General features: G+C 42.0%; 1 protein-coding gene across 2 annotated transcripts in view; it reads left to right on the forward strand.

Moving 5' to 3' along the window:
• LOC110981577 (uncharacterized) overlaps positions 1–21301 on the forward strand; it is a 50861-nt gene that overhangs the window by 9432 nt on the left and 20128 nt on the right. For both annotated transcript variants that reach the window (XM_087143053.1, XM_087143054.1), the window contains exons 10-32: positions 1058–1246; positions 3184–3337; positions 3869–4098; positions 4617–4796; positions 5386–5517; positions 5880–6143; positions 6960–7076; positions 8967–9107; positions 9289–9411; positions 9968–10117; positions 11014–11167; positions 11651–11767; positions 13068–13276; positions 14117–14687; positions 15166–15518; positions 16680–16733; positions 17064–17111; positions 17454–17617; positions 18318–18516; positions 19314–19585; positions 20197–20323; positions 20647–20811; positions 20990–21265. In XM_087143053.1, coding sequence (XP_086999179.1) covers positions 1058–1246; positions 3184–3337; positions 3869–4098; positions 4617–4796; positions 5386–5517; positions 5880–6143; positions 6960–7076; positions 8967–9107; positions 9289–9411; positions 9968–10117; positions 11014–11167; positions 11651–11767; positions 13068–13276; positions 14117–14687; positions 15166–15518; positions 16680–16733; positions 17064–17111; positions 17454–17617; positions 18318–18516; positions 19314–19585; positions 20197–20323; positions 20647–20811; positions 20990–21265 — 4389 coding nt within the window. The remainder of the gene's footprint in view (positions 1–1057; positions 1247–3183; positions 3338–3868; positions 4099–4616; positions 4797–5385; positions 5518–5879; positions 6144–6959; positions 7077–8966; positions 9108–9288; positions 9412–9967; positions 10118–11013; positions 11168–11650; positions 11768–13067; positions 13277–14116; positions 14688–15165; positions 15519–16679; positions 16734–17063; positions 17112–17453; positions 17618–18317; positions 18517–19313; positions 19586–20196; positions 20324–20646; positions 20812–20989; positions 21266–21301) is intronic.

Consider the following 21301-nt stretch of genomic DNA (forward strand, 5'->3'; position numbering starts at 1 on the left):
AGAATTTCACCAAATGCGCCACTTACCAGGGATTTTATGAAATTGCCTGAAGTAGCCTGTGGAGAACAGATGTGAAGGTTGGATGCTCTGACTTATATCGCAGTGAAAAGAAAGTAGAAAAGCTATGAATGAAGAACTTAATGACATTTGTTGGCCTGATGAAATTTACAAGCACATACTCAGTACAACAAAAATAGTGAAAAGAACACCTGTCTACCTCTGGTAAGAAGAAATTGAGAAAAGGAATATTTGAACATATTTTTGAACAAGCCTGCTTCCTGCCAGTCAAACAGAATGTCTGTCAGTGCATCCATCCCTCAGGTTTCCCACTGTAACTTGATAAGGACTTGACAAATCAACTTTAAACTTGGTATACTTGTACAGTCGACTCCCTGTAATACAGGCTCAGATAAGATGAGATTCCGGTTAAGACGAGCATATTTCGCCAGTCCCGACCAAAGTGTGTACATTCCTATGAAGACAAATATCTTTAATATAAGCTTGGGTAACAGCAGATTTCGGTTAAGATGAGTGCTTTGTCCAGTCCGGTCTAGTGCAGATGCATTGTTCTCTTTCTATCTGGCATGAGTATTTTGAAAACAACTCGTCAGTCAGCAGACCAATTTAATGCAGGTGCTGATGTACTACACGCAGTGATAATGCTTGCTAATCCACAGGGCATTTTAGATTCCCAGTGATCAAAGTGTTTTCTTTATGGGTGCTTTAATGCCACCTGATTGAAACGAACACCACGCACAGTGGGCGTTTGCGATTCCCAGGCTGCCAGATGGCCCGATCAGACCAAACTCATCACAAACTCCCCACCACAACATGAATAAGAGACTGACAAATGCCCCTACCTAACCTAGAAACTAATGTAAATTCATTTGTCATCAAAATCCATTCTTCTCTTTCTCCAGTAATGTCCTTTTGGATGTCAAATTTACGAGTTCTAATCCCAAAAGTTAAAAAACTTCATTTCCCACTAAAAACATTGATAGTAAATATTATAATGACCTTGACCCTGAGTACACAAGTATCCATCTTTCTTTTCCAGCTTTCTGCAGCTGAACGGCAGGAGTTGACACGTCGTCTGGGGCAACGTCTCCAGGCCGTCAAGGATCTCCAGCAGCAGGTAGCCAAGCTGGAAGAAGCCATGGGGGAGACACTGGACATCATCCAGAGCAAGGAGAGAGAAATGGAGAGACTGAGACGACAGCTTCCTGGCCAGAGACATCCACAATACGTGAGTCACAAATACTGTTGCACCGAAACTACTGCCTGCACTATTAACATGTGTTAAATGCTTTTGGGTGTTCAAACACTTGCAGGTCATTTTAAATCATTGTGCAAACATTGCTGTAAACTTTAGTGGCCAAATTTACAGTGTTTCTTGTCATATGCAATCCATTATGTAACCTGCTAAGGGCAGAATTGTAGTTAAGTTACTCAAATGGAGTTCAAGTATGAAACTTGAATGAGTTGGTTTCAGTCATGAGTCACTTGTCTGAAGGCAGATTTACAATACCTGACAGCAGAAATACTGGCCTACATGGACTTCTTTGCTGATTAACCACATGCTGCTGGGGAGCCCGGTTTCGGACAAATGTTTTTTATATGCATAGCCGGGGTGTCCAAAATCGGACAAAGGGAACTGGGCCTTGTAACAAAAGACCGCACTCGTAAGAAAAGACCAGGCTGCTGGGAATTACCAACATTATTTCACTGTCAATAGCGGAGATAATCCAGCGTTTTTTTTGAAACAGTATACCACTGTGGCATTCACTGAGAGCAGATTACCACCAAGGACAAAAGCGCACCACCACCGCAGCAATGAGCCACACAGCACTGTTAATCTGGCCCCTATTGAAAAGAGGTCAGCAGCTCACTGTGCCAATTCTTGAACAAAAGAAAGTTACATACCGGTAACACTGCCAAATCTGGGCTCTTTTTACAAGGCTGCAGGCCTGGCTGAAATACTCAGGCGTCAGTAGATGATGTCTGTCAGATTAGAGTAGAAACCAGACAGTCCTTCGTGTGGGTGTAGGTATCCAGTAAATGAAGAGATGAATTTTAAAGAATTTTGAAAACATAAAAAAATGAAAAATACTCCGGCTCAGTAGAATCAACATTCATACATGCCCCCGGCCCGAAGTGGTTAAGGCAACAAAATCGCAATATAGCAGCTTTAAGTCAGGACATTAAATAAAAGATGGTACTGGGCTTCTATTTAGTTATAAGTACTAGTTAAAATTCCTTGTTCAATTTTATCTCTTTTTGTAAATACTGTTTTATCAATATTAAAAAACTGTCACAATGTTAAAACCTTCTGGCACCGTTCTTGAACTCTTTTGCTATATCTGCCTATCTTATGGACCGTTTTCCCCTGCAAGTCCAATTATATGTTTTGTTTTCCGCCTTCTCATCTTGCTCATTACGCACTATTATGGGAACAAAACCAGGCTAAATCTCAGCACTTTTGTCATTCGTGTTCTGGTGAGGACTTTGTGTCACTGGAGGTTAAGAAAATGAAAAATATATGACCAGGGATAGCACTGAAGTTACAATACTCAAATTTTGTAGTTCATCATCAGAAATGTTTGATTGTGCCAAAGAAAAAATAGTAAGATCAACTTTTTAAAGATTCTATGCAGTGAAATTTGTTCACTGCAGCCCTTGAAGAAGCACCGTCAACCTTGTTGTCAATATCTGTTTGCTATTTTAGAATTAATTTTTGGAGCCTGTTATATGAATTCTTTTCTCCTTATTCATGAGCAAATTTTTGACATCATTCCAGGGAAAACCTGTTTTGTGCACAAAACACTGCTGGCCTTTTCTTTCATGATTTTGTGCAATGTATTTAGTACCTGGCAATAAGCCAATGAAAGAGACCCTTTCTCAAAAAAATGGTTTCAATGACCAAAGTTTGGGTTTACAATTTACAACAGAAGAATATGTAAACTGAATATTTTCTTTCCTGAATGAAATCACAGCAACAGAGCCCTAAGTTGTCCAAAAATGCATCTGCGGCCAATTTTAAATGTTCAAAAAGTGCACTTTTCAATACACTGAACCCCCAAAGATGCCAAATAGATTTTATACATTGAAGTGGAGTCTAACGCTGCCCCCAAACGTGTGGCTACAACAGCCAATTTACAGCATGGACTCTTTGTAATGTATCAGGCTGAGGCTGCAACAGAGATGGCAAATAAAGAGCAGGAGGTGAGTGATGCTGGGGAGAAATACCGGGATCTTCAGCAGGAACTTGAAGAAGTTGTGGCACTGCTAGCTCAAGAGATGGAGAAAGTTAACCAGGTCAAGCAGCAAATGGCCAAAGGTAGGAGAAGAAGGATTGCATGTATAGTGAGGGGAATGTTTAAAATAGTCTGGTACCTCCGCGATACTCAATTCCCGCTGTTGTGAAAGCATGTGAAGAGTTGGGGACATGACCAAGATGGCTGCAGTTTAGATATTTGAATTGGGGAAAGTTCAGTCATTTATTCAATCATTTAAGAATGAAAGTCTAATTGAGGTTTGAGTTATTGAAATACAGACCAGTAGATGTCAGTGGGCTTGATACATACATGCCCAATGCTTTATGTACATACATGTTGACTCATATCTTGGGAAAAAGGAATTCATAGATTTGTAAAATGCCTGACCAAAAAATCTTTGACTTCCCTAAATATTCAATTGCTTGCAATTCCAAAGATGGCAAAGATGCCAAGAAATCTATGAGATATTCGGCAAGGTTCTCAAAGAGCTTTGACACCCCCTCCCCTTCAGTTCAATTTTTTTGTCAGTCCCCACCATTTTACAGTGAGAAGTCGGAGAACACCGGTTTATTTTCTTGGTTTTCCTCTGATAGAAAAAGTGGACCTTAATGACAATCTGAAAGATGAACTTGAAGACACCATTGCCGGGCTGACTGACTTCATGCAGGAGGCACAACGCAAGGCAGCAGAGCAAGACCGGAAGAACCAAGCTCTACAGAGGGAGCGAGACCAACTACTGGAACAGCTACGCCAAGCAGAGAGAAGCAAAAGAGCGCATGGTGGGGGCGATTTCATGCCTGATGATTGGGAAGACATGCAGAGAGTAAGTCAGGATCAATTATTCAAGAATTCATTGAACAAGTCATCAAGCCACAGGAAGGATTATTGTAACACATTCATGCCACATCATGGTAACATGCATGGAAGTCTTGCACACAGAGTTCTTGTTGAAAGTACAGGATACATCTTTATGGTACACAGTCGGACTTCACAAATACTGACCCACAGTATTCATCTGCTCACCATGCCCAGGCCGTTATTCACTTTTAGATCATGTTGCAGAGTTAACGTTTGCAACAACAATTGATGTAACGTTTTCAGCGGCCACTTGCAGGTTCGGTACACACTCAATTTTCACGGAATAGTTTGAGTCTCTCAGTGGGAATCACTCAAGCATCAGGACAATTAAAGACATTATCCACTTTTGCATACAGCAATGCTATGATGTGTTTACACATCTGCCCTGGTAATTGGCTCAGAAAAGCCCTGTGTGTCTGTACCTCATCCAGTGTGCTCAGTGGTCAGTGGTTCATCGTACATAAACCTGTTTTCTTCTCGAAGAGGTTGGATGGATTAGAGGCAGCTCTAGCCGCAGCTGAGGCAGAAAAGGAAGAGCTGAAAGCTTCACTGCAAGCTGAACATGACAATAAAATGGACCAGGAGGAGGAGAGGTTAAAAGCGGCTGAAGAGGAGGCTACGAGGTTGAAGAGTGCCCTGAATAGACAGAAACAACAAGCACAGGTGAGATGATGATATTGCACATATATTGCTACCAGTTGCTCAGTATGTCAACGTTTTTGGACATCATGTCATTGGGTCAGTACCACAAGATCTGTATGGCAGTCACATGAGTTTTGGCCAATATTCAAAGGCCATATTCAGGGCTTGAAAACCAAAACTGAAACAGAATATTTTCCAGACTGTACAACTAATTTGGGCATCAGTATTCTTAGATTTCACCCACCTTTGCTCAGTATTGTACTTACAGCAATTTTTCAGAAGGAGTTTTAAGTGCAACATTTTAGTGAGGACCTTATATTGGTAGTACTGGCATGATATTAACAGTGACCATTCAGGTTGTGGGAAAAATCATATTGAAATTAGAGGATTCAGAATTGTTGGAATTAAAAAGTATTTGCACAGTTGTTTTTAAGTTTCAAACTAGGGGCAAATTTGGGCGTAATGTAAAAGTGGTGTAGCTGATGATATGTAAATGAGCCATCATAAACACAAGTTTAGTTTGCTTAAATGTGAAAAATAGAACTGAACTCATTACAGAATTGATTAAACTAAAATTGAATTTCATTTGTGTGTGTTTTCTTGAATTCAGGCAGAAAAGGATGCATTGAAGCAACAGCTTCATGCACAGCAGAGACAGGCTGAAGCAATCAGGCGCTCAGCTGATCAGTCACATGATCCCAAAGAGATTGAGGTTTTGGCCAATCAGCTTCAAGCACTTCAGGTAACACAATGCTACTTACTGTCTTGGGGAATGAAAGATGGAATGAGGTCTTCCCTTTTGGGTGAACAATTTTGAGGGTTTCTATGAGTGTGCTGGGTTCTTACAAAGTTCTTTAACTCAGTAGTGGTTCTTGCAACTTCCGATTGCTTTGTTAAGTTTGGGTCAAAGAAGAAACCTTTTTCAGGGCTCTCAGGGAGAATAGGTCCTTATTGAATGATGGGACTAGCCTGGTTAAACAAGACAAAATGAATTTCTGAATAAAAATAAAATTGGTCACACAAAATTTCTTTATTATTGGAAGTATAAATTGACAAGTGCCGACTTGAGTGAGGATGTCACTGAAGTGTTTGCTGTTATCACAGGCTGAGAGAGATGATTTGGAAGACCGACTGCATGACCAGCAAGCACAGATGCAAGATGCCTTGGATGCCTCCCTCCATCCAGATGACGTGGTTGCCCGCATCAACCAGCTGAAGAGACACCTGGAGCATGGGCGGGGCAAGATGAAGCCCCTGGATGAGGAAGATACCCTGGGGAGGTCGCTGGCCGAGGTGGAAGACACGGTGAGAGACAGGCTGACAGACACGGTGGGGGAGAGGGAGGAGGCACGCAGAAGACAGAAAAAGGTAAGACATTTGCAAGGGGGAAAAAACTGCAAAATTCCGCAGGGGAAAAGCTTGAGGTTTAACCCTTATGTACCCAACAAAGCCTTATGAAAACCTTAAGGGGAACCTCCAATTCCTGCTTCATTAATTTTGCTGGTTCTCATTTTAATACTTGTGATCTGTTTGGATTATTAAGCTGCTCCATGACAGATGGTAACCTTAACAGTGCAGTTGTGGAGAGAGTTTCATTGTATCGTCTTTCCTGCTGTAAGCCTTGCTTTAAAATTCACTGCTTAGTGTAGGTTCAATTACATTTCTGTTGTTTGCATAGTAGTGTCTGGTTGTCCTTACTTCAAGCATTTCTGTGTCTCATTTCATTCTGATTGGCAGTTTTCATTCTATAGCATTCCACTGAATTGTTCATTTCCTAGACTTGGCAGGCATGAGAAGTCACTGCCGATTGGCAGATTTCAAACTTTGGGGAAGAAAATTTGTGTTTTCAAGAGCAATGGGAAATTAATGTAAAATTTTGGAGATATATTATAGCGTCCTCCCTAGGTGAACGATCAACATTTTGCTTTACGTTACTCAGAGTATTGCAGATACTAACTCGTAATATCATGCAGAGTATGATCAGCAGATCGCCAGTGTGGGTGTATTGCGGTCCTCTTGTTTTGTTCTTGCACATATGGACAGACTCACATGCTTTGCAACAGTGCTTTATAGGTCCCCATTAGTTTGGCATTCTCATGCCTGATTTAGACATCTGGTGCCAATCTTCATGTTAGCGGAGCCAACACTTATTGTTTCTGTTTTCCTGACCACATTTACATGTAGGCAGAGCAAGAGGCAGAAGCCTTGAGGAGGCAAGTGGCTGCCTTGGAGGAGCAGCTGGAAGATGTTGAGAATGAACACCGAAGACGGGGGAAGGATTCACCCGAGTTGGCTGTGGAAGTAAGTCCTCAGAAAAAATGAGTAAGATTTGAAGCTTTGCATGATGGAATTTAATGAGATATAGGCTTGCAGGTACACCATGGAATCAATCTCTTTTGGAGAGGTGTGGTTCTTAGAAGAACCAGTGATGGCATGAAGGTGTTGGATCCTGTGGTGGTGGGGGGATGCGGAATTGGCAAGAAACCTCGGGTTGGGGTGAAGGGGACCCTTAAGCCTAGGGGGAGGGGGATTGTGGCTTCGGGTAGAGAAGACCATGACACCTGGGGTGAGTGGCGTGGGTTTGGGGTATAGAGGAGCCTACTGCCCGGGGATGGGGGTTGGCTTGGGTGCTAGTAGTGGGTGTCAGATGTCACTGAGCTTGAAACCGATGTCTTACGGGACAGTGTTGTGCCAGAAAATCTCGATGGCTTTTCAAATTCTTCTTGGGAGCCAGTTCTGCATGTGGATGATGAGTTCTGCATTGTCCTGTTTGATGTGATGTCCGAGGAGTGTGATGGCCGACTTGTCGTATTCTCCTTATCGCCCGTGCGAGCGATGTTCTTAGATTCTGGTAGGGAGGTTCCTGCTAGTTCCCCCGATGTATGCTTGGCCACATTCACATGGAATGCGATATACACCAGGGCGACTGCTGGGTGGGTGCTTTTCTTTGTGGGTGTGAAGCACAGCCTGTAGCTTGTTGGGTGCTGAGTGATAGACTCTGATGTTGGCCTACTGTAGGAAACTCTGGAGTTGGTGGAAAGTGGGGCCCAAGTATGGTAGACATACTGTGGCGGTGGGGGGGCTTCGGGTATAGGAGACCCAAGCATTCTGGGAGGGGGCTTGGAAAGGTTCATACACTTGTGGTGTTAGCCGTTCATCTGGAGCGCAAACTTGATGTGCTTGAGTTCTTGGCGTTGGCTGCTCTGGTCGCAAATTTTGTAGGCTCTGCAGATGAGGGTGTGGTTGACTGAGGTCATGATGGCTGGTTGGTGGAAGGATTGATCTCTGGTGCAGGTATGGGTGGGCTTGGGGTGGATATGGTGGTTGAGGGTGTTGTCTGGGTTCCTGGACAGGTGGATATCCAAGAAAAAAAATGAGGTCATGGCATAGTTAGCAAGCTTGCCATGGATGCTTGTGAGGGCATTGTGTTCTGGGCATTAACAACTAGGTGGGTTACCTGCTCAAAGAAATTATTTTTTTCATGCCTGACGATCAGGGGTAATAATCATTCAATTAAAAACCCTGAGACCATATTGATGAAAGTATACAGGTTGCAGACCAGTTTAGACTAGCACATTCTGTTGGGCCCAGCTAAACTTTGTGAGACAAGACTGGTGTGTTGGTTTTTTTTCTTGGTTGACTTCCGATAAAGCACCTGACAATTGGAAATGATTATCAGCGATACTCAACTCAATTTTAGCTAAGATTTTGACATACAAGATAGATACGATCAAGCAGCGATAGCTACTCGGCAAACTGATCAATACATGGATAGAAATGTAACAATGAAATATGTTTAGTAGTTTATGTAATAAAACTCATATGACCCAGCTGGCAGAATTGAAGTATAATTCACAATTGATTATAGGAAAATACATAATGATACATTTTGTCACTTTGCCCTTGAGAAAGACACTGTGTCAATTGAAACATCAGGCCCTTGTAACCTTTTTGGTAAGTATACCTTAAGTCACCTTAGCAAGCAGTTTACAGCGGTTTTCTACGTAATTTGAAATTAACCTGAAGGAAATGTACTCTAAATTTGAGAATTCTAATGGTATAGAAAGCAGTGTCTCTAAATAGCTCAGCCCTTGGTGTGGAGAAGTAAAACACGGCCATCATATGTGGGACACGTGGGGATTCAGTGAACGATTCTGCGGTGCTACATCCCTGATTTTCATTTCCTGGCAGGATCTGAGAGGCAGAAGACAGCGACAGGATGCCCGAGAGGCTAGAGCCAGCCAGGAGGAAGCGGCCATGGTAGAAGCCATGAGAGAGGAGGTCAGGAGACTAGGAGAGAAGCTCAGACAGCGACCTCCTCATCGAGAGCAGGTATGAATGGATGCCTCACTGTACAGTAAAGCACAAAAGCTGTAATGCAGTAGGGAGCCATGATCTGGATTGCATTGGTCTAATGAGCATTTATGTATTCAGACAGGATATGCCCAGAATGAAGTGCATCAGAGGTTATTTGAGAACATTATTAAACATATGTTTAATATTGTTTTGTTAGGCACAGGATGCATTGAGAGCTAGACAGGACCCTCACACGCTGGCTGAGCTGCAGCAGCTGGAAGTAGCCCTGGCAGAGACTCAACGTCAGATGAGAGAAAATGACCAGCTGGCTGCAGACGAGGTCAGGAAACTAGACTGTGATTGGATTTGAACAAGATTTTCACCGAGCAGTCAGTTTTGAAACATTTGAAACAAACGATTTAAACCCAAGCTGGTTTGACTTGGATTGACTTTTTTAGAATAAAAGATCATTCTGAATTGTCTTTATTCAGGTATAGTTGGTCTATTGAAGACTTTTTCCAACATTCATTATTGAAAAACAAAGTGCATTGAAAGCTCATTGGCAACATATTTTGAGATATGAGTTTCCATAGTTGTTGCATCCTGTCTCCTGCATTTCTCTTATATTTAGTGTAACGTAGCCTGTTTTGTGGAAGTGTGTTGTCAAAGTAATCTTCAGAATTAATTACTGAGTTTCATATCTGTATTTTTATTCCATCCTGGTGCGTCTAGCCGATATGAAAAAAAACACTTAATCGGTGAATTGTTGTTTTATTCTATGTGAGCCACTCAAACACATGCACATACGCGGATGAATGTTGCCATGGTTTTTAGTAATGCATCAAACCTAGAATTGCTGTGACTCTAACTTGAGGTGTACGTCTTTCCTCCATCAGCTTGCTAGAGCAGAAGCTGAAATGAGACATCTGAAGGATGACTTGCATCAGGAGATGATGCGAGCACGAGAGAGGGAGAGACAAGCCAAGATGCAGATGGAGCATCAGAGAAGAGAAGCAGACAGACAGACTCAAGAAGCGTTAGCCGAGGTAGGCCAATGGAAGTCCATTTTCAAAGTCAAAATCAAATGATTCCCAGCATGGCACAGTATTTCAGAGGGGAAAGGTTTGAATCTTTTACACCAGTTTGATAACCAAAATAAACCTGTTCCTCAGTGATTTGTTTCACGAATTTCTCTTTTAACCTGTCGAAAGGCAATATTCCATGAAAAACTTGTCTCAATGTTGTGATTGTTTTTGACCAAAAGATTAAATGACACACTGCAGTCAGAGCCTGTTACGAAATTGGGCTTTGTAAATGTTGACGCTTACAAGTCATAACATTTCTTTCCACATCGTCACCTTGTTATATTGTGAGATAAAGTTACAGAGCAGTATTAGCTATGCTAGGCCGTAGCTCACAGCTGTACGAGAGTTCCACACACATTCAACCTCTGACGTCAATGACAGTATTGTCTCCAGCTCCCTTACTTCACTTACTGTGCAAACCAATCAGACTTGACGATAGGTGGCGAAATTAGGGACCTGGCGACTACACAGTTACAGACATTACCGTCTAGTTTTAAGCATCTGTGTTTAAAATCAATTTGAATCCTTGAACCATGGGTACAATGCCTTACACATATTGACTGCTTCAAGTGGTAAAGTAAAACTAACCTCTTGAGGTGATCCATGGACCATTGCACTTTCCGGACACAGAGGTGAAAGAAACTAGAATTCTTCTTGGATTACTGAGGGAAGGGAAGCTAGTTTTATCGTAAACTACACCACAACATAAAGCAGTTGGTATGTGTTTTATAACACCGGTCCCTCAGATTCTGCTTAAGTGTAAGCCGTATTAAACTGATTTATTTAATCCAACAAGCTAAACTGAGCAGCATATCCACATTTGCTTACACCTTGTGTATTGTTTTGACCTGCCCCAGGTTGAGTCGCGTGCCAGGGAGAGAGCTCGACGGGCTGCTCAGGAGCTTGCCCGAGCTGAGGATGAGATGGCAAGGCTGCACCATACCCTGGCCGACAGAGAGAAGCAGTTACAGCAAGAGATGCAACGGGGAGATGCAACCTCAAAGACGCTTGGTCAGTCCGGGTTTGGGATTTGAATGCGGTATCATAATATCACAAGATGCACTTCAGCAGCAAAGATGAAAACTTGACAACTTATCTTCCCCATCATCTGCTGTTTGTTGAAGACATTCATGTCAAGAGTTGGTGCATTCCACCCCAAACCAGGTGTTTGTCAGATGTTGGACAAATAAGAAGCCACTTGAAATAGGAATTCCTTCCCAAAATGTCAGTTTCTAATTGTTTTTATTTGTACCCAACCAGTTTTCTCTGAACAGACTGGTTGAGATACAGCATAGAGCAGAAGTCGATGAATTACACACAGCAACTGACTAAAAACAATCATCCGAGTGGTAGATTGTGTGTCATGAATGATTTATCCCAATGCTTGGCATAGCTGCACTGCAAAAAAATGGAGTGGTCCATCCATTGTTACGAGAAATTCTGAACTCGTAGGTTTTGTGGGAATACATTGGGTTTTTTCTTTGTATGTTTTAGCGGATCAGCGAAACGAGATTGGTGCTTTGTACGACACTCTGGAGGAGCAGAGGGCTGAGATATTGAAGCTTCATGATGCACTCAACAGGTTCACTATGCCCCAACCAGGCATGACAGGTAGATGGCTGAGGAATGATAGATTCTTCATCAAACGAAGGCAGTGGATATTTGGCCATAGCCGGCAAGAGTTCCAAAACGATATTCTGCTGGAAGTTTGTTCTATTTGTCCATATTTGTGACATCACCACCGTTGATGTACATATACCTTAATGTGGCCTGGCCCATAACGTGGCCCATTTGTATTTTCTGCCAGTAGTTAGAGCAATATGTTTGCCGTAGTTATTGTCTCTCTAAGTGGAGTTTGATCGAGCTTCAGTGTTCCCGTGCATAAATCTCAGGTTCCTGTTTCTCTTTCAAATATCCAATGAAATTTTATTTCGGCCCCATTTTCCAAGTTTTTCTCTTGTGCAAATAATGCGACCAAACACAATGGAATAATTTTCTCCATACTTGAAGTTGGGTAAATGAGTGAAAAATAATGATTTTTTTGAGACTTGATCGACTTTGAAGAACTTCTCAAATGTCAATGTGAAATATTCTCAAATTGTTTGTTGAAGTGCCTTAAGAAGTCCATGTCAGGAAATTTGAAGATTTTCAAATCAAAATGTTGGCATCGTGATGCGCCACATTAGGAAACTCGATGGTCAAGTTTATAATGTAAGAATACATTGTGAGTCAGGCACCGCTGCAAGTGACTCCATGTTCTGAGGAAGAGCTCCACTATTGTCGACAATATTACCAGACCAGTTAAAAAGCTATCAATGGTTCATAAATATGGACCAATCAGAACAAGGCCACCAGCAGAATATTGTTTTGGAACTTTTGCTGGCAAAATGTCCACTCCCTAAAATCAGTGGTGTATATCTACGCCGTAGCATGTGGTACAGTCAGTATCGTTACTTCTGTACTTTGGTGTCACCTTTAAAAGTTTGACATACAAAGGAAGGATTCTGCTGGAGTGTTTTCCTCATCACTCACAAATTTTTTTTACTCAAGAAATCAATCTAAATGGTGCTGTCTTGACACCAAGTATTTGTCTGTAGGGAAGCCCTTGATGTTGCACATGGTAAGTCCCATACAAGACAGATGTTTCACCTTTGAAGACTTCCATGGACTTCAGTGGATTTTTGTGCTCTAAAGTTGGGCATCTGGCTGCAGAATGCCCACAAAAATGTTTACATGACCAGTCTTTGTGATGATTGTGTAATCGCAGTAAATCTGACGTTACATCTTTGGCAAAAAGGGAACCTTTTCATGGACTTACCTCGGAACAATTGTACCAAGACCTGTTGGCTAGAGTTCTTTTCCATCAACTTTCTCTATTCCTTGACTTGGTAATAATTGACTTGTTTAATAGGAGGGATTCCACCCACCACAAATGATTCTAATCTGGAGCATCTGCTTCGAGAAATTGAGAGACTGAAACATGCATTGCAGCAGCAAAGAAGCTTCATGTCAGCCCCAGGAATTGGTGATCGGCCTGTGAATGGAATTCCACCTGCATTTGTTACACAGCAACAAGCAGGATCCCGTCCATCAGCATATATATACAGTCCACCGATGCAGGTAATGCAGAATGACGTGGTTTGGGGAAAAATGTGCTGCATTTCTGGAGGATTTCTGCAAGTAAATTGCACTGTTGGCATATTGTTCAATGCATCCTCCACATCTGTGGACCAGTATTGTAACTAAAAGCCATTTTTTTTGTCAAGTCAAGTCGCTTGGCATAATTTCCCAAGTCAAGTTATGAGTTAGATCATCAGTCAACCCCCAAGTCATTTTTCATCAGAACTCATTACTGATACGGGATTTAAACTTTTTTATGATGTGAAGTACACGCATGATGTTTTGCCAAACTGGTCTCACCTAAAGGCTTAATTTGTTCATCATGATATGGTCGGCTTTCTAGTGATATAACATCAGTATATTGGCATCACAGAGTTTTGGCTTTTGTACATGGAAAGTCACACATGCATTTCATCTGGTACAGCATTTATTTCAAGAAAACTTGGTATGCTAGCAAGCCAAATTTGTTCAAATCAAATTGCAAGTCAAACCTCAAGTCAAAAAACTGGCAACTGGAATCTGACTCAAGTCCAAGTCAGCAATACCAGTCAACAACTCTGCTGCGGACTGGGTGTCATCCAATCCACGGATAGCACACCAATTGACCTCCCATACTTTTAATCGGTCAGTGCACTGCAAGTGTATTCAAACTTTCCTGCAACCTCTGTATTCCATGCCAGATGTTTATTTTTTACTCAGGCAATGTTTCGGGCAGAGGAGTTTAAAGCTATAATTGTACTTAAAAAAAAAAAAATTGTGATCACTGTTAACGTGCTAATACTAAAAATGGAAAATTTAAAAGTGTGTTAATGTCTAATACATAGGACTGATTTTTTACAGCCCACTGCTGCAGCTGCCCACCGTTTGCCATCCCAAGCACCGCCCAGTCTTCCAAATCAGCCACGCCCACCACCAACTTCTACCCAGCAAACCGTCCCTCAGCAACGAAGCGACTTACACTCAACTTCATATCAAGACGGTGTAGCCGTGCACTCAGCTACATCCGGACAACCTCGGCCAAACCAGGGCTTGAGAAATGGACCAGGGTTGCCTTCGGCTATTCCAAATCCACAGGGCATGGGCCCTCAGCCACCACCGTTGAGCTATCCCAAGGTAACCCCTCATGGAACAGTAAGGGCAGCACCAGGCTTCCCCACAAACCAGCCAGCAGATCAAAGTCGAGGAATCCCACAATCCTCTGGTCAACCAGTGCCTGCCGGGATGCCTTCCGATGGAAATGTTCAGCCACCCGTTTCGATGGCATACCCTGTTGGCAGCACACAAGGACAACAGGCTGGTTACGTGGATGGTAGGCCTAGGACAGTGCAGTTTGCTGTTCCACCAGCTGTTAGCCAGACAATTGGGACTGGACAAGTCCAGCAACAAACCACCGGCATGCCAGAATCACAGGGTGGGCTTTCATTTGACCTCATTGATTTTGTTTTTGAACAGTTCAAATCAATTTTTGTGTTGGTGCAATTAAATTTTGGGCTGATTTTAAAACTGCAAAGATCTTTGTCAAGCATACGATTCACAGGTTAAGTTCAATCAGCAACAATTGTCAACCAATGGCCAGTTTGGACTGGTAACCTATGCTTGAAATACATACCGGGCACCAGGCAAACTCAACCAGTGGTTAACAAATTGCCGCTGATCGAACTTGCTGAGAATTGTAGAACGTTTGCCGAAATATTGTTATATCTTTTTTTATCAGTGCATAGAGACGTGGTTTTGTTTCATTTGTTATGTAATCAAAGCTGCATTTTTGTATCAAAATCTGACTACACTGAGGTAGATACACTGGATTTCTGTTGAAATTGCCTTCCTGGATCTTTCTGGATATTTTTAGTTGACCCATTTGAAGTTGCTCTTGTGTCATTCCACATCAGGAGCAAATGTTAATGTTCAAGGAGCACCGATTGCCACTGCAGGAGTGGCACCCCCTACCGGTCAACCAGTCATGGCTCAGATCCCACTCGCAACAGTTGTTGGGGCTGTGCCAGGGGGTCCCACACCTGGACTCATACTGGGTACTGCTGTCCCTGCGCAACAAACTACAGCAAGAAACTTGGGTGGTGACTCAGAGGAAACTGCCCCCCCTGGTGAAGGAACCGCAGAAACATTGACAGAAGAGGAATGCGAAAGTGCTGTTCCTGTTCCAGCAGGAAGCAGCAAGAGAAGCAGAACCATTATTTTACCTCCAGGGGGTTTGTTCTGTAATGTACCAGAACATCATCACATGGTAAGTAGTTATCCTCAGAAACTCTGATTTCAAATTCTGTTCAATATAGGGACTCCGAACAACCCATGTCAGGCAGACGTGACCTCCAAATGTAGGAGTAATGTCACTATTTAAAAGAAAAATTTGAAAGTGAAAAACACGATAACATTAGGCTTACAGATATAAAGGCAGGCACACAAAATTTACTGATCTCACTTTGGATTTAAAGCCTGAGTCATAAGTGAGTGCATCCACAGTGTTCAATTTCTGAGAAATTGAAGAAGGTTTTTCATTGAAGAGACTGCACACATTAGAACTGAAGATGTATAGACAAACCCAATGACACTTCACTGGATGTTCCAGATGGCCGTCTTTAATGGCGGAAATTTGTTGTTTTGGGTTTTGTATAGAATGACTGTCTAGGAACAGTGGCGCCATGCAATAGTCATCACAATGCTTTCCGCCATTGGCAGGGGCCACCACTGCATATGAGCAGTGATAGCATTTCCATGGTGGTTGGATTCATCTGTCTGAAGTCTGGGAAATTGTACAATTGAAGTATTTGAGAAAGAAGGCAAGAGTTAATGTCATATTGCTTTCTATTCTGTGAAGAATAAACGTCGGAAAATTTCACAGGAAATGCCAGATAAACAAGGGCATCATTGATGAAATAGAAAGCAGCATGACATCAACTCTCGCCTTCTTTCTCAAATATTTCTGCAATGAAAACACAAAAGGCAGAAACCCATTTCTTGTGCAGATCATTATGTGAATGACTTTGCACAATAACAGTATTGCCCCCAGGAAGAATCCAGGTACATGTACAAGAAAGCAATCAACCACGCCAACCAGTCCATGATTTCATATCTAACAAGACCACTGAATGACCAGCACTCACAGCCTCAACCTGGTATCCTTGAAATATTGCTCAGGTTTCTGAATACATCAGTTTATCACCTCGTGGTACGGTATAGTTTCACTGCTTGCAGTGTAAATAATCCCTCATAAAACCATGCATTCTGTACCATATATATAATATATACTATAGTTTTACCATGTGGAACTCCATCGTTTCTTGTCTATGTAAACGAACACCAAAATACCACCTTTTTGCTCTAAACACTTACACTAGAATTTCAGCTTTCATTTCTGATTGTAATTTCTTTCTTTTTTCTCTGTTAGGAGGATGAGATAGCACGTCTCAAAAAGCTCCTAGCAGAATGCAGAAAATCAAAGGTGAAAAAACAGACATTGTTAGGGGTTTATGTTAGTAGCTTTGCTTTGCTGTCAGTAAATGTCTTACACGTTACAGTATGATTGTTCCATATTGTAACTGGCTCTGACTTGATTTTAACCCCTTCATGGCTGGATTATTTTGACCGCGACTGCTGGGTTGTGGTATGCCCTGAATGGAGGGGTTTGTCCAGCAGCAGGCCCCATTGAACCAGCAGCTGCATGGTGAATAGACTGTATGTGTGGTATGCACTAATCCTCACACAATGGTGCGGTAGTGGCAGTCCTCTGTAGCGAAGGGGTTAATGATCTTTTTTTTTTCATGGTTTACAGAGGAAAAGGACAGATCCAGAAACAGACAAATTTAAATCCGTTCTAGAGGTGAGAATCGAAGGACTTCTTGTTAGATCTTGGACATCCGTAACTGCATGCTGCATTTCCTTTAATGAAGTGAACTTGCTTTCTCAACAAATCAGATTCTAAGGCTATAGTCAAGTCCACAGCAGGCCCTTCACTGGGTGTTCAGCCTTAATTTAATCAGTCAAGGAAAAAACATATGTGATTAATTGCAAAATATGTTAAATGTAGAAAATTAAAGCATACGTGAGTAAAATGTATGAAGACATGACACGCAGTACATTGTAAGAAAATGGCACGTGTTTGTTACAGCAAGTGTGTAACAATCAGGTTTAAGTGAAGCTCAATTATTGATTAATCTGTCAGAATCGGAACAAGGAGCTGGAAACTCTTGCGCTTGCCATCCAGCGACAGCGGGAAACGTTGAGGGCGCTACACAATGCCGACATTGACATACGGCGCCAAAGAGATGCTGCAGCAAGAGAGTTGCAAGAACTCAACACCAACATAGACAGGAAAAGTCGCAGGAGGTAACGTCAGCTCTGATTGCAGATTATCCTTAATGAAGATGGGATTTCTGAAAAAAAGAGTTTCAGAGAATATAACTCAAAGCCGAAGGTTTTGGCGGCAGTATGTAACTATTCATTCTATCTTTGGATGTTAATAATTATAACAAAAAAATTATAAGGCTGGGAGAAAGAACAAACAAATACTTTGAAGATGCTTTAATAATGCGTGACATTTATGCTTCATCTAGGAATGACCGAAAAACACTTTGAAAGACTTGCTTCAATTAGGATCTCTTTTAAAACTAATTTTGAGAACCCAACATGCAACCAACTTGCTATATTCTGAAACACCTATGACAAGCGATGAAGTGTGCTCAGTAGTCCTTGAAATTTCCAATTGCTTAGAGGCAATACCTTTTATTTAACTACCCAGTCCTGCACGGTTGTCTAAAAGGCTGGCCTGAATTATTCTGTTGTTACTGGATAATGCACTTTATTAACTCATTACAAAGCTCTATGAATTGTGCTCTGAGACTAAACCATTTATTGTTTTAACAGTCCTTGGTTCAGCCACCCTGTTTGGCTATATTGCATGTCTTGGATAATTTGACTGATTTCCATGTATTATAGAGATTTGAAGTGATTTACTGGGCTTCTGAAATATCAAGTGTAATGAAAAACAACCAAGACCAAGTGTCTGTTGTTGCTTGTTTCATTCCAGGGACTTCCTTGAGGGTCAAGAGCCCATCACACCTGAGGAGGCAGACTATGAGATGCTGGAGGCATCCATAGATCAAGACTACCTGGAGGACGAGATTGCATGCCTGGGCAGGACGCTAGCCAAGAGGAGAGCAGAGTTGCGAGTGGCTGATCGGCTGCTCCAGGAATGCCAGGCAGACCTGAAGGATGCAACGGATAAGGTTAGAAGTGATGGTGAAATGCCATGGTCACGGTATGAAGTCACCTTAGAGAGCCGTTTCAAATCAATACAGCATCAATTCCCTAGTTCTACAGAATGATTTGAAGCTACCCGGGTGCACCCATTGTACATGTGTAAGAACTTATTGAAAACAAGACAGAATGGAATTCAGAATGATTTGCCCTAAATGCTTTGCACATGTATCACTGATACTGGTAAAAGCATCTTGTATAAGACACGTTCACAAGCTCCTGTGATGGAGTCAGGCCATGCTGTGTATACAGCTTTCAATCAAGGTTCATGTCTCCCTCTGTATATTGTGTTATCCACAGGGTAACAGTGTTGTATTGCTTACACAGAATAATTCAGAGCTGCATGACCCACAGTTAACTCAGAACTGTGGTTTCTAGTTTCTTTGAAGTAAATTCATTATCCCACTGGCACGGTATAATTATGAGTGAAACAGATGCGTCAAATTGATCTTTAAATATTGACTCTGTATCGAACAGTTTAATGTTTAATAGAAACTACCACAGGAAAAGGCTAAAAAAGAATGGTTAGTTGATATTCTAAACTCCAATTTTACTCTTGTTTTCTTACTTTTACTTCCGAAGGGGACTTTTTTGCATGAAAACATCAAATTGGTTTGGGGAGCTTAGCAGACCAAACAAGAAGAACAAAAATTATATAGAGGCTCTTCCTACTGTTACAATGTGCTCAAAGGTTGAGAGTATTCTGTTGTTAATATAACCCTAGTTGCCATAATGGATTGAGTTTATTTTGCACGGAATCATACAGGCAAGAAGCACGTTGGAGCAGTATGACGAAGGCGCCAAGAAACTGAAGCAGGCTCAAGAAGATGCTGAAGAGATTGAGAAGCGATCGGTCAAAGTGGCCAAAGACCTCGTTCAAGCTCAGGAACACCTCGACCAAATGCAGCACGATGTCAAGGACATGGAAGAGGAGAGGCGGAGTCAGGAAGACAAGATGAGGGCGGTGGACGATATACTTAATGAGAAGGATAGCATGTTTCGATCACTTGAGGGAAAAATTGAACAGGCCACAGACAGGTATTTTAATCCTCATTCACTGCCAATGGAATTGGAGAAGACTTCTTGTATGAGTTCATACAGTATCTTTTGCTGTGGAACTCTAGAATAATCTTGTGGTTAGTCTTTTTTCCCTATTGCTAGCATTACACTCAAGCAGTGTAGCAGTGAAGCCCATCAAAAGCCTGTCATAAGTCATTAAGCCTCAAGTCATGTCACCAACTATTCAGTTGAACTGTGATTGACACATTCTTTTGACAGTAGTCACAGTCCCCTGCTGCTTTTAATCAGACATTGTGATTTGATGGATTTGTGATGGACTTGTGATGAACTTGGTTACACTTGTGAACTAATGTAAGTTAACTAAACGGTGTGGCCATCTATGTATTTTACAGTGCCTAGTGGTTTCGATATTCCACTCAAAGTGTTGCGATTTATGAACTAAAAATCAGCCCATCTGTCTCAAAGAGTTGATTTACTTCCATTCATTAAGCTACACAAGAAGTGTTTTGATTGGCCACCAATTAAAATTTATTAGCTATTGGCAAGAGAACGCCTCGATGGGCCAGTATTGGACATCCTGGTCACTTTTATTGATTAAATATGGCATTTGGGGGTACCTTTGTGTCCAGACTGCAGAAGGTTCAAGCAGAGTTGTTGATGGTAGAAGAGAAAGCAACAGAACAGCAGGACAACGCAAGACAGCAGAACCAACTCATAGCTGATAAGACTGCAGAGCTGCAGAGACTTGAAGAACAGGTACAAGGCATCGTGGCAGAGTTACATACCTAATGCATTTTGTAACTACTCGTTATCTTCAGTGGCAATCAGTCTTGTTATCATCATTGCAATCAGTTTTGTCATAACTGTCATTACCATCATTATTAGCACCATTATCAATCTCATCACGTCTACTACTGTCATTTTCATGGTTGTCATCACAGTTATCATGTCATCAAAATCATCATTGTCACAAAATGTCAACTTCTGTCATCTGTATCAGCTTCACTGATTTAACAGTACAGATGGTGAAATCAAATCAGCGTTCCCATCAATCAATTACTTCACTTCTGTATGTGCAGGTGGAAGAGGAGAACCAAAGATTGATTGAGCTTAACCGAGAGATTGGCAGGAAGCAAGCTGACCTGAAGGACCTGACTTCTGACCTAGACACTAACAGCAAGGAGCTGGTCATTGCATTGCGAGATGCAGAGAATGAATTGACATCATTGAAACAGAAAGTGAAGGTCAGTTATAATGTGACTCTTGGTGGTAAGTGGTAAAGTAGCACTCACTGACCTGAACCATCAGGGATGAAATACAGACAAGTGCTCCATTACCAGTTACTGCTGGATTCGATTGGTTTCTGTTCAGTTTGCCTGAAACTATTTCCACTCATCAAGGTACAACCTTGTTGATTTCCAGGAAACCAGGGTAATCCTGGATGACCTGAACCACCAGAAACATGACCTATTGACCACGATCGAGGATCAGCGCTCAACCCTTGCCCAGCAGCACCTGGATGCCGAGAAGGAGAACCGCACCTTGCAAGACGTTCAGGCTAGCATCAATAAGAGCCGAGCTGACCTAAAGCACACCCTGGAGATGATCCAGCTGGAGAAGACAGAGCTGGAGGCACTGAAGATGCAGCACGAGGCCAAGATGGGAGACTTAGAGAAAACCCAGCTAGCTGCCTTGCAGGTGTAGTGTCATTTGACAATCAGACTTATAAGTCAT

This window comes from Acanthaster planci, linkage group LG11, assembly GCF_054643075.1.
Source record: "Acanthaster planci isolate LZ-2023a linkage group LG11, COTS_SCS, whole genome shotgun sequence".
NCBI classification, from domain to species: domain Eukaryota; kingdom Metazoa; phylum Echinodermata; class Asteroidea; order Valvatida; family Acanthasteridae; genus Acanthaster; species Acanthaster planci.